The sequence below is a fragment of the Manis javanica genome, chromosome 2, assembly GCF_040802235.1.
Source record: "Manis javanica isolate MJ-LG chromosome 2, MJ_LKY, whole genome shotgun sequence".
NCBI lineage: Eukaryota > Metazoa > Chordata > Mammalia > Pholidota > Manidae > Manis > Manis javanica.
Window position 1 is genome coordinate 48,631,955 of NC_133157.1, and position 14,582 is coordinate 48,646,536.

Genomic DNA, 14,582 nt, shown 5'->3' on the forward strand with positions numbered 1-14,582 from the left:
GTCATTGAGACCAGTTCATCAGATGATGCGCAGGAATTAGACTCAGAATTCTTTTCAAAGAAAAGCTTGAGATATTAACAACAACAACAACAAAAAGGAAAAGCAATACAAGAAGGAGAATGTGCAACACACATACATCTTCTCAATGTGCTACTTTATACTTATTTCTAACTTGAATGGACCAAAGTTATACCCATAGCCTTGTATGTAAAAGTAGCTTCAGAAGGTTCTCAGATTTTAGAGTGTCATTTAAAGTAATGACTATGGCAAAGAGAATACTTTTTCTCATGGTGACTTATTCTCTTCACACTTTAATATAAATAATCACCAATCTTTAATAAGTATTTTTCACTTAATGAAAAAAAGATTTGCAAGTTGTGTTACTAATATTCAAGTTCCTCTGCTCACAATTCCTAACAATTACATCATATACTTTCACAAATTAATGATGAACAAATGCAAAGAAGCATGATGCTGGAGTCTTCTGCACAGCACTCCAAATTTATAGGTCCAATTCCTTCCTTTACGTATATATAGGTATGCTGAAGTACTCATATTGTACAAAGTCAAGAAAAGAGGGTAAAATCTTTTTTAAAAAAGGAAAGACAACATGAGAATACATGAAGGGTTAGTAAAATCCAGATTTTGCTACCTGTGCTAGAGTGATTATCAATGGAATCAAGCCTGATTAAATCTCTGACGAAGACTGTGTGCTCCCCACTGTTAGCATCATTAGAACTATCCACACTACCGTGGCTCACCGTGTCCCCATCACTTCCACCTGTGGCATTCTGAGGAACTAAAGATAAGGACAACAGCAGTTCAGTAACTCATGCACTGATAATATCTGAAACTAAACATGAATGACCCACAGTTCATTTAAAATTGTAGAACACTTTCTTAATTTGTGGAGGAAAGAAATACTTTTGAAGTAAGGTAATCTGTCTGTAGTTGTATATGAAAATATCAACCAATATTTCCTTTATGTTTTCTATTACATGTAATTAAAAATTCACATGCCTAGAAAGCTTTTTTAACAAGAAAGTATCTTTCCAATCACATGTATTACCTGATATTGAGGAGACCTGTGACTTTTGCACAGTCTTTTTAAGCGGCTGCCTAAACTGTGCCAAGCCGTGTACCACGTTCCGTACCTTCGTCCATAAGAAGACACCACTGCGGGTACTGCTAGGCCACGGGCTCTCCAAAACTACCTAAAGGTAAAGAATATAAAGGTAAAACTAATTATTAATTGGTATGTTTGATTTTTTTTGAAAACATATACATATATAGTACATTTAAAAAGTTATAACCCCAAAACATCTAAAAAGTTTCATGAATAATGAAAGGTATAAAAAGAGATCAGTTTTAATGAGCAGCATATATTGCCTAATGTCAATCTCACTTACCTTATTATAATAACCATAAGTAATAGCATTTGGCTTTATCTTCGCAGTTTTCATTTCAAATAAGACTCTCACTGCTAAAACAGGATGACACCACAGTCCACAAAGCTGCATCACTACTCGGTAGCACACCTAACAGAACAGAGTATCAAAGCATCAGCAGCTGGCCTATTAGTCTATCTGTGACTTGCAGAGATTTTCTAAATGACTCAACTCTCCTCAGTCATTATTTTCTCCTTTGTTCCCGTCTGAGTCTCAGTAAATTATTTTTCAGACCTATCCATTAATGGAAGTACCAGCTTTATCAACTATTTCACACAAGACCTATGTGCACGGGTGCCATTTGTTTTAGTAACTAAGTTTACACAAAAAGAATGATTATTATTCTCCATAATTTGAGAAAGAATTCATTTTTAAAATCAAGTATGATTAAAATACATCTCTCCCAAATCATGGTTTATATTCTAAGCCAAAGGAATTAAAGACTGTGCATCTTAACAAAATATAAGAAGAAAGTTAAAAACCCTGTAATATTATTAGTAAAGGCTTCTCTGAGAATGTATATTTACTGAGGAGGGCTTGATTTGGAGGATGAGTCAGCTGGGAGCTCCTAAAAGTTACAATCTCACATATCAGAGGCCAATGAAAGAAACCATGAAGAATGAGTCAGGAATCTCAAGGATACCTGGCAAAGAGGTGAGCCAGTTTATAGGAACAGTCACAGGGACACCAAAGGCTACTTGGCTTAATTTGAGAACAAGGAGATATACATACTGAAGGTACTCTTCTCGGAACCTGTGATATATGCTTTGTTTGTGACAGAGTTGGCAAACAATGGTAAGCACCATTAAGCCAAACTGCTTTCTCTACTGAAGGGGAAAGTAAAAGTTTTGAGAAAGGATAGTTTACTGAACAGAACAGAAGAAATGACATAGGAAAAGAGATTTGAAGAGGCACAGGATCATAAAGATGAAAGTATTTGAAGCTAAAAATGAAGAGTATAATTTGGGAGCAGAAGGAGGTCAGAAACTGATAGAGCAACTCTATAAATGACCAAGTTAAAAAGTGTTAGAAAACTACATGAATCAGGAATAATTGAAGGGACCAGATAAGATGTATAAGGAATGAAGGAGAATGTGACACACCAGAGTTCTTCAAATATCTGGAGAGTTGTCACACACATAAAAGAGGAAGTGAACAGATTGTACAATTCCAAATAAACCAAAGGGAGGCGGACCTGAGCTCAACACAAAACATATGCACTTTCTACAATTAGAGCCAATTCAAACACAGGCAAGATCACATATACTACAGACTTTCTACAGAGCATCTCAGCTTTAGGTTGAAGTTTTACTAACATATTCTAAAATCCTATTCAACTCTAAGATTCTTTGAGCCATGCAGAGGTAAATCACTTTCCATGTCACACTGGAATTAATCCAAGTTTTCTAAAACCATTCTAGACAACAAATTTATTCTGAAGTCTGCAAAGTGCTCCCCCAACCTTCCAGATTTACCTGTATAGGAGCCAGGTACCAAACTAAAGAAACAGTAATAATACCAGGGATAATATTTTGTCAATTGCAGTCTTTTGTTACCTAAAACATCTTTAGACACTCTGGTTTCTCTTCAGATTGCATAAATCTTTCGCCTTTTACTAAAACATCTTTAGATATCTGCAGTAGATAAAAGATGATGACAAACTCTTTGCCACCTTTCCCACTGAGAGGCCTATGTCCCTCCACTTAAACTGAGATACTGCATGACCAATCTCATCCAAATAAAGTGATATTGTACTAGTTTCCTGACTTACACCTTAAGAAACTACCAGTCTCACTTCTCTCTTGAAACAAATGTTCTTGGAGTTCTAAGGTATCATGGGAAAAGCCTAAGTACCACATGAAAAGGACCTGAGACTCCTGAGACTACATGGAGAGACAGAGACCCATCGGAGCCCAGCCTTCCAGTCAACCCTGGCTGGCATTTGAGTTAAATTATTTTGGACCCTGGACACTACAGACAGGACCAGTTAGTAATTGATTATAACCAACTGATATCAGTTAGTGCAATGTAGAATAGAAAAAACACCCAGAATCATTCCTGGATTCTCAGCATTTAAAATAGTGAGATTTCATAAAATGGTTGCCTTAGGCCACTAAGTTCTGCGGTGGTTTGTTTGTTATTCAGCAATGCATAACATACCTGTATGAGCAGACTGATGAGACAATGTAGAAATAAGCTTGACTTAAGTATTTCATTAAAAATTCAGTCATAGTACTAAAAGCAAAATGCATTAATTATGCACTTTAATTTTGCCACATTGTATATGCTATTCCTGGGTCTTCTCAGAGTTTTATTTTTAAACGAAGGTTAATAAAACTTTTACAAACTTAACATGTAGAACACAAAGCTGTCAAGTTGAAACATTAAGCACATGAATGAAATAGTTCCATCCAACAGGGTTCTAATGGAATATGGACCAATCAATCAAAACTAGTTACTTGGTGGGCAGCCTTATGTGTGTGTCATTTCATCTAAGTATAAAACTTCTTTCTTTGTAAAACACGTAATATAAATTGTCTCACAGTGTTGCTGGGAATACCAAAGGAAATAATGTACATGAAGATACTGTAAAAACTTTAATGTGCTATTATATGTATAATCAGTAAGCAGATAAAATCCATCAAATATGCCTAGCAAATATTTATTCTTACATTTTAAAATAAGCATTTCTTTCTTTTGACTGTAGAGACTTCCAGAGACTACAAATCTGTCAATGTAACTTGTTAGAAGTACCAATACAACAAATTAACCTCCAAATTCTAAACCTCCTATCATGGTGTTTATTGGGGAAACAGTCTGAAAAGGATTTTTTAGTTTACTAGTAATAATTGCTGCATGTAAGAAAACAAGAGAATGTAGATATTTGTACCAGAGTCTACCACAGAACTTCAGTACCTATAAAGGAAAATACTTCTCAAGTAATTTGTGATATGGCTTATGAATTTATAATTTATCAAAGAAACTTAAGTACTGTGCTTTGAATTTAAAGTTATATAATATTTGCTGTCTCATATACTTTAAAACACCTTAAAACTGTTCTATGCTTTTTACAAAAGTTTTAATTTTACAGAAGTTAAAGCACATCTTAAAACATTTCTTATATACAAAAATTCTGTCAGAACAAATTTTTTAAAACACTAAAATGTTTGAGGTGCAAAACACTGATTCTGGTCAAGTGCTTTTAATTTCAAATAGTTCTATAAATGTCAGATGAGAGTAAATGTATGGCTATTTTAGTACTTGTTTTACAACTATCTTATTTGAAAAGCTTTTATAACATATAGATAATATTTAGAGAAAAAATGAATTTTAGTGTGCCCACAAGCATTATCAAATCTTAATACTATACACATTGTATTAGTTTGACCTTTTTTATTTAAAAGAGGAAATTGTTGAAACCTGTCACGTGTCCCTCCTCTATTACCATTTCTCTTCTCTCCTTGAGCTATCTCATTATTTCAACTTCATTTTAAATTTGAATCTGGTTCTAAATATCATGTATAGTTATTTTAACACCAAAAATAATTTTAAAGGGAAAAACAGCAGAGAGAAAGCCTAAATAAGTGACTCAATTTCTTCAACAATTAACTGGATAATATCACACTACCTGTTTCTTAAGGATGGTTCTAAGACTTATGAGAGGTAATGCGTGTAAAGCATTTAGCATGTCATTCACTGGGTACACACTATGAGTCAAGTAGTATTCTAGGCACGTTATGCACATAAACTAATTCAATCCTCAAATTAACCTTATGAGGAAGGTCTAACTATTACCTACATCAGTGGGGCAATTTTGTCCTCCAAGGAACATGTGGCAATGTCTGCAGCCATTTTTTGACTGCCATGGAGGGTGAAGTTGTTACTGGCATCTAGTGGGTAGAGGCCAGGGATGCTGCTATGCATCCTAGATTGTACAAGACAGGTCCCCAGGATAAATAATTATGAGGGGCAAAATTCAATAGTGCCAACACTGAGAAACTCGGATCTACACTTTCATATACATCGTCTGAAGCACAGATAGACCATAAAACTCATTAGAAGCCTATTCGCTATCTGCTTCCTAATAAAGTCATGTTAAGAATAAAATGAAAAAAAAAAAAGAATAAAATGAAGTCAATATTATTTTCTATTTATCAAGGGCAAACAATCTGGTCTAAGCTAAGGTAGTCTCTGTTTCATTCTGAAATAGTACTTTTTAAATAAATGTATTCAAAAATAAACAATTAAGTACTAGTTCTATGAAATAGTCTTACCTTTCCTGCTTAAGGAAAATATCTGAAGACACTTTAATTAAAGCACCTGAGACCTAAATTTTCTTAAAAATATAAAAATAAAAATTTATCTTAGTAACAACAACTCAATTTGTTATACTTGCCTCATCTAATGGATCCACATCTGTTTTCCTCATCTTAATAAGAACATCATATGCCTGCTGAAGTGCTCTGACCTTAGGATGAGACACTCTAACATAGGCTGGGAGACAAATAAACCATAAACTGTAAGAATGACTGAAGAGACACTTGGCCCATTGCGGTGGGTTTGTGTAACATCTCTTTGCCAACTTATGAGCCGTTTTTATCTCCTAGAAAGAGAATAAATAAAACATTATGGTATTACTAAAATTCACTGACAGGGAAGAGTGAGAAAATGTAAAATTTGACTCTAAAATCAGGCTTTCATTGTTTCGTTTCTGTGAATGGCTTCCTACTTAGTGCCACGTGGCTCCTTCAACATTAACCTGAAGAATCACTTTAAATACACTGTGCTGTAACTTTTTGTTGGTAAGCACGTGTCTCCTAATACACTAGAAATTCCTTAAAAGCAAAGATCATATTCTTATGATAATAGTTAATTACGTGCCTTCCACATAGAAGGCACTCATGTTTTTGATGGATGAAAGGGATTTAACTGTAACTTATGACTTCTTCAATGTCATTCTTGAAAAGTAATAGCTTTCTCAGCCTTCTCCCTGCTCAAAAGTTTAAGATGCCCTAAGCTATTTCCTGATTTCCACTCGATGCCCCCTTACCACAGGTTCTTTTAATTCCTTGAATGACCTATTCCTTCAAAAGACCCATTCCTTTGCGGGCAACATAGTCTAAGAACGATTACAGACCTTCCAGCAGAACAGTTTGATACTCATGTTTTCTATTTCTGATTTTCATTCTGATTTAGGTGAATGAGTGAATATATATCAAAATCATCAGCTGAGCTTTATCCAACTATACATACTCCTAAGAACTTTAGAGGCTTCCAGATATGTCAGACTGCCCTTGTATACCTTGCACTAAAGATCCCAGAGTGGTGATGTGTTCTAAATAAAAATATCCTGGAGTATTAATTTTTCTTATATGCTCTATTTCCATGAGACTTATTTGAAATATTTGAAACTATACATTCTTGTTTTTCTAAAATCTGAAGGTCCATTTCTTTTCCAGCTAGCCTAAGGAAAAACAAAATCCTGGTGGAAATGAGATTTAGATACTTAGTAGTAAAATTCTCCCACTTAAAAAATTTGCCTTTATTAAGCTGGTAGCAGTAAAAAAAGGGAAAAAAATCTCTTCAGACAACTGTGCTATATGAATTTCATACAGTACACATGTCTTATATGAAATTAAAGAATGCCTCAAGTTACCTCTAGGATTTGTACATGAATTGGTACCTGAACTAAGAATTTCATTCTGAAAATTTCCATGTTTTATAGATTCCTGAAATGTGTTTATGTATAAAGGAACTTTAACTCACACCTAACTATAGTTTAACTCTTTTATATCTAAATCAGATTTAATAGTAAAGCAAGATGTCTAGGTTGTCCTAACTCCATTTAATTCCCTTTAGAATTTATTACTTAGTATAAAAAATCTCCATTAACTATGAGGATAATGCAAATCAAAATCACAATGAGATACCACTTCCTACACACTAGAATGGTTATAATAAAAAAGGTAGTAACAAGGACTGACAAAAATGAGATAACACTGGAACCCTCACACACTGGATGGTGGGAATTTAAAATGGTGTAGCCACTTTGGAAAACAGTCTGATAGTTCCTCAAAAGGTTAAACATAGAGTTACCATACATAACACAGCAATGGTATTCTAGGCATATACCCAAGAGAAATGAAAACACATGTCCACACAAACACTACACAAATGTTCATAGCACTAGTAGTAATAGCCAAAAAGTAGAACCAACAACGTGCACATGAATGGATAAAATGTAGTATATATCCATATAATAGAATATTATTCAGCAATAAAAATAAGTACTAATACATGCAGCAACATGGATGAACCTAAAAACTTTATGCTAAGTTAAAGAAGCCAGTCACAAAAGGCCACATACTGTTCAATTCCATTCAAATGAAATGCCCATTACAGGCTAATCCACAAAAACAGAAAATAGATTAGTGGTTGCCTAGGGCTGTGGGGGATGGAGGAACTGGGACACAGCAAAGTGGTCCCGGCTTTCTTTCTGGGATGACAAAAATACTGTAAAATTGATTGTGGTGGTGGTTGCACAACACTGTGAATATACTAAAAGCTACTGAATATACTTTAAAAGGGTGAATTGCATGGTATGTGAATTATATATCAATAAATTCGTTTTGAGAAAATTATATTTGGTTCTCAAGGATTCTCTTAAAACAAACACAAGCATTCAAAACTTCAGCTTCAGTATTATATGGAGTTGCAAAAAATCTAGTTTAACTCATCAACAACCATAGTGGATCCTCAAATGGTTGTTGTGGGTGGGTGATTTAAACTATAAGCTGCATATCACATAAACATATTTTACATTTTAAATTAACATGTATTAGACAAAGAACATCTCTGACCTGTTTAGTTCTCTTAGCCATGAGAGCGGGACTGTTTGTAATGCTATTCCCAGTAGGGTGTCTACTAAAACAAAGTTTCAGTTCCTGTGGTCTGTCAAAAAGCTTAAGATCCAGTCTTGGAAAGTATTTGTAACTAAAATAAAAAAGCAAAAATAGAACTGCTGATTGAAAATAAATTAACTCTTCATATTATTCCAGGATATAGGTGAATATTTCTAAACCTCAAACAGTATCCAGTATTATTCCTAAAAATCCTTATATAAAAAAAATTATTTTCAAAACCACAAGGTGATATAAGATACACAGACTATCTACATGGAAACTTTGGCTTCTTTCCTATTTGTTATTTTTAACCAATCCCTGGAAATAGGAAAACCCTGATATCTCACATGACAGAGGAATTAATAACCCTTTCAATAGAATCCATATGTTCAATAATAACTTACAGTAAAAATTAACATTTGATATAATTTGTAATTGTTTTTCTTCCCAAAAGTACTTTGCATTGCTATTTAAGGGGAAAACAATCCATAATATTTGTATTTTAGGGATATGACATAATTTTACCAATTCTTTACTGTTGGATATTTTTAGAGTGTGAATTTCTGCAATTAAATATCTTCGTGAAAACTTTTCCTTAGTATCTTTGGATAAAGTCCAGTAACAGTTTCTATTGTCTATGTTTATCAAGAGAGTCAAAATTATTATAATCACTATCAAAAATTTATAGAAAGATTATACTTCACACTTTCTAACATACACTCTACTAGTATCATAGCCTAATCTCAATCTGACAGATGAAAAATGCTTCTACTCATCATTTTGGTTTGTATTTCTTTGAATACTAGGAAAGCTTAATATATTTTCATATTATTGACTATCGGGATTTCTCAGAAATTGGCTGATTTTCTTCAGCCAATTTTCTTCTGGGAGATACTGTCTTTCCCTTTTTACCTTGTTTTCAGTACCTGGATTCCAACGTATAGTGATTAAGCCAAAGTAAGAAAGAATTCTATAATTAACATGCAATCAAATTAATAATTAAGCCACTTAATCCCAGGTGTACCCTCTTCATTGTTACACAGTGCTGGTGAGATCATATATTAATTCCATATTTTTGGAAGACACTTATTTTATATCTCCTTTATCCCAGATATTCTTTTAGGAATATAGCCCAAGAAAATAACTGTGTATATACAAAGATATAGAGTGCAAGGAACTACAAACAAATACACAGAAAACTAGTTAAACAAATCACAACAGATGCATGGATGTGGTCATACAAGATGATACAGCACAAAAATATTTTTTAGCATGGAAAAATGTTCAAACCATTAAAGCAAACACAGGTTACAAAGAATATACGTACAAGATGAACTCATAATTGTTTTTGTTTTTAAGTGTACTAAATACAAATATATGCACAAAGACACAGGAAAGATATAAATACAACTGTAACAGACATTAAGTATTGGTACTAAAATATGTGCTAGTTTTTTTTTATTTTTCTGTTTATTAAACTGTGCATTATCATGTTATAACATCAAACAATAATCAAATACATTTTAATTTCTTAAAAGGTTCCCATTCAACCCCTATTTAATTGATTCCTGGCTCTCTACTTTTATGTTTCCTCTGATATCTTACAAATGCATAAAAATTTCAGTCTTTATATTGACAACAAAACACCCCAAGGGGTTGGGGAACCTCACAAAAGTGTATTTTTTTCTTCTTCAGAAATACAATTTTTAAAGATGAAATTACAGTTAGAAGTTTCGGTGAAGAGTGATCAACACCTGGCTTCCCTTCCAACAAGGCTGTCCAATTCTTAAATTACAATACCTAGTGTTATCTCTACTACATATTCATCTCCTTTAGTTCAGTAAATTGTGAAAATGGCCTTCACTGAACTAATAAATTTGGAAAATGATTAATATACATATATACTAATCATCATACATGATCAAAACAAATGATTAAAGTTATGCCCAAACAGCTCTTTAAAAAAAAATTACCGCTACCTGTACTTTGGTGTCAGGTCCTTTCCATCATCAGGTGGCGGCTCTGGTGGCATTATGAATACAGTGTGCTCACTTCTCTGTGAATCATCTAGCTCTATCAATCTGGTATCTTCTGCTGAATCAAAATCAACCTGAAAATAATTATTTTCTCCATTTAATTTGCATATAAGATCTAATTCTGAAATGTTAAAGCTTAGGGCTTAAGAAAAAAGTACCTTATCTGTTTTCTCTGTGCCTTTATCAGGAAACAACTAGAAAAGAAGAAAAGAATTTTAATGAAAATGTCTACTGTGAATTTAACAGAGATTATTTTAAATTCTTATTTAAAAAACTATCTCTTTTTAATACTGGGCAGATACGAAACACAATATATTTGGGGGGCCCTATACTATAAGGCTAAAGCATAATACTTCTCTTATGGGTTATTAGGAGAGAAAACTAATTGATCAGTTTTCTCATAACTCCTTGACAAGCAAAAGATAACTAATCACAATGGGAATCTGGATTCCCAAATGAAAAATTTCATTTTTCTACATTAGTGACTGATAGTATCTAAGCTTCTCTGCTTGTTGGAGTATCAATTTTATAAATAAACAAAAATGTTGAATAGTATTAATCATATCCCTGGAGTTGCAAATCACACTGATAGAATGGGAGAAAATTATTCAAGTCTTCTAAGGCACACTAATCATTAGGAACCCATAAAAATCATAATGTAATAATATTCTATCTTCTTCAGATACAATCTCAAATTTTATATAATAGATGGTTTGCATACACAAAGAGCCCCAAGATCCACTTAGCAAAGATAAGAACTCTATTTAAAAATGAGAAAAAACACGTGAGTCGTTACTGTTGAGAATCCACTTAAATTTAGGATGAAAGAGTAAAGCTTTAAAATTAAATGTATTTTCAAATATCCTCCACTGTGACAAAAGAAATATATTAGCAACAGTATCTGAAAAGATATTCAAACAAAAGAACTCAGGACTTCCATTACCCATAAAACTAAACTTTTTCAATGAACTACTAATTCATCTCATTCTTGTAAATAAAAGATTTAGGAGGTTCAATGAAATGTTCTTAGCACTTAATAGTTAATAAAACCAAAGTGAGGTTCATGGAGACAGTCGTACAATAAGGAGAATACAGTTAATGATTCTTTAAGATCTTTCTACGTTGATAGATGGTAACTGTACTAGAGTGGGTAAGGATTTAGTAATATGGGTAACTATTGAACCACTGTGTTGTACATTTGAAACCAACATAAGACTGTATATCAACAATACTTCAATAAAAAAAAAACAAAGTGAGATTCACAAAGAAAAATTAGCTATGTATAGTAGAAACTAGGTACCTTTAAGTAAAATTATTCTTATATGAAGCCCAGAATTAAATACTCATGTTTGCACATGCGCACTCTCTCTCTCTCACACACACAACCCATCCCTATATTATTTCATAATCATTTGGGTTAATAATGATGATTATATAGGTAGCCAGTTTTTCCTTAACATTGATATATATGGACAAACTTTTACCTTTTCTATGCAGTCATCAAAAAATGCCAATCCAGTATCTTTATCGCTTACAAAACTACACTCTTCAATAAAACGAATAAAAATTTGTGTTTTGGATAAAAGGGTATAGAATTTTGTATAGGCACGATCTCGACTTTTTAAAAATCCTAGAATAAAGTAAAATTCCAATTAAATTCAAAATTTAAAGTGAACTAGATGTTACATTAAACATTATTTTAAACTTCTATGCATCTATATTCTATTCTCTTTATATAAATAGTTCTACATTTATAGAAGCTTTTAGTAACCATAGCTCCTTCTACCTGATTCAACCACAAGAAAATTTGTATCATTAACCTTTTCACTGAAATCTGAACTTACAGTCCTATAAGAACCTCAAGCACTGTAGCTCTCAAGTAGAAATTTCTCTCTGATAAATACTCTGCACACTTTTAAGAGTCAATGTCCTTCCTCCGCAGTGCCACCAAAGAATTATTTCTATATCATCTTGTAAAAATTTCTGCTCATTTAAGGTTCAAGCATCTGGTTATTCCACCCATTCCCCCATTAACTGTAGTCATCTGATGAAAATCATTAAATGAGAACTACCTTCATTACCTTATACAAAATCTATGACTTTCTGCAGCTATCATTTATTCCTTCCTTCTTTTTACAATGGATATGTTTCTTCTCCTATATAAGGCCACGTCCACCATATAAGCCTGTTCCTTCAGTGTCCTCAGGACAATTCTGCCTCTCTATTAGCTACTGATCAGCATATTCAAGCCTCTCTTTCTCTTTTTAAAAAACTTTCCTTAACAAATAATCAGATCCTTCCCTTTTCTGTTGTTTCCCTTCTCAATAAAAGGCACAACCATCCACCTGGTTGTTAAAGACCAAACTCTGAAAATTGCTCTTGACATCTCCCTTTATCCTACATCCCATACTCAATCACCAGGTTCTATTCAATCTACCTCCTAAAAATCATTCTTCTTTTCATATACCACCAACTAATCCAGATCACTACCACAAATGACTTGGACCAGTGCATAAACCAACTAGTCAATCCATACTTTGGATGCCTCCAATTCAATCTCTGAAAAGAAACCAAAGCGATTATTTTTCGACACTCAAAGTGATCTTTTAAAAATGCAAATCTGATCCTATTTCTACTTAAATATCCTTCCTTGGCTTCCAATTACTTTTAGAATAAAAACTAAAACCCTTCTCTGGTCCTAAAAGATCCTACATTATCTGACCACACTGACCATTTCAAGCATGGTTTCCTGAACTGCTTTTCCCTCCAGCCTTTCTTTCTTTGATGCTTTAGGGCATTTTACAGGTTGTGACCCTCACTTCATCCCCATGAGATACTAATCTGTCAAGAAATGCTTAAATGAAATAGAAACAAATTATTCTTGACAAGTAGTAGCAAAAAAGTCTTTTTTCCTTCTTCTAATCTATCTAGGCTATGATCAGCAAAGCCTGCTAAAACAATTAAATGAAAGGCTGATGGGGAAATTATAATGAATGAATGAGTGAAACTGACAGCACTTAAACCCACTGATCAATGTTAGGAGCACTAAAAATGGGAAAGCCAGACATGTATGTGCCTCAGAATAGGAAGTAGTGAGCACCATGTGTTTTGGCCTACTTGCCAGGAAAGCTGAACCTGAATGTTATCAAACTCTACATCAATACTGTATAATTCAGTACCTCTACCCACCCATGGCAATTCAGCACTGGAAATGGGACTGATACAAACTGAGACATGCAGTAAGTATAAAATATGTGCTTAGTATTGAAGGCTTAGTGTGGAAAAATAATATATAATATTTCATTAAAAGTTTAAAGATTAGATCACATGTTCCAATGATACTAATTTGGACACATTAAGCTAGAGAAAATACATTATTATAAATAATTTCCCCTACTTTTTTTTTTTAACTATGGCTACTAGAAAATTTCAAAGTATATATGTGGGTCACATTACATTTCTATTGGGCAATGTGGCTCTTGATCCAACCACAAGTTTACAGGAATTATAGATGATAGAAGAAATATTAACTAACCCCATGGGGATACAACCAGCCAAAAGCACATAAATCCAGAAAATTCTAAAGGATAATTAACACAGTCTATGGGTGAAATGATATACTATTTGGAAAGAAAGGAGAAAGGAAGGAAGTGTAAACTGAGGATAGATGAAAGCTGGCAGCTACATGAAGGTACACTGTATTATTCTCTCTGCTTTCATATGCATTTGTTAAAGCATCCCTAATAAAAAGTCAACCCAAAATCTGTAGCTAATTCCCATTCATTTTTCATGCCCAAGCTTAACTGTTATTTCTTCAGGGAACCTTTCCCTGATCTTGTTCTCTGACTGTAACCAATATATTTCTTCTTAACACACTTAGTAAAATGTAATTAGTATTTGTGTTATTTTACTGTCAAATGTCTGTTTCCTCCCTCAGACCAAATGCTACCCTCTTAACAACAAAAACCTTAGGCCTCTGAAACCAACTAAATATCTAACTTTCTAAATTACATTAGTAATGCCACTTTCTTACATGAGAGAGGGAAAGTGAATGAATGACTTGCTACTGTTCATTAGACAAACTCCAAAGTCTCAGTCTGGAATTTAAGACTACCTATAATCTGAGCTCTTATCTTACTTTCAGCCTTATCTTGTATACCTCTGAAGTTCTTACTCTGGTCAAATTGTACCATTTA

The 14,582-nt window shown here is 33.3% G+C and overlaps 1 protein-coding gene across 6 annotated transcripts in view; it reads right to left on the bottom strand.

Moving 5' to 3' along the window:
- Positions 1-14,582, bottom strand: part of DENND4C (DENN domain containing 4C) — a 100,927-nt gene that overhangs the window by 33,386 nt on the left and 52,959 nt on the right. For 5 of the 6 annotated variants that reach the window (XM_073228438.1, XM_073228437.1, XM_073228439.1 and 2 more), the window contains 8 exons: positions 11,871-12,016; positions 10,545-10,580; positions 10,330-10,460; positions 8,309-8,441; positions 5,845-6,051; positions 1,410-1,538; positions 1,070-1,214; positions 653-799 (listed from right to left, as the gene is read on the bottom strand). In XM_073228438.1, coding sequence (XP_073084539.1) covers positions 653-799; positions 1,070-1,214; positions 1,410-1,538; positions 5,845-6,051; positions 8,309-8,441; positions 10,330-10,460; positions 10,545-10,580; positions 11,871-12,016 — 1,074 coding nt within the window. The remainder of the gene's footprint in view (positions 1-652; positions 800-1,069; positions 1,215-1,409; positions 1,539-5,844; positions 6,052-8,308; positions 8,442-10,329; positions 10,461-10,544; positions 10,581-11,870; positions 12,017-14,582) is intronic. The other variant, XM_073228440.1, reaches the window with a different exon arrangement.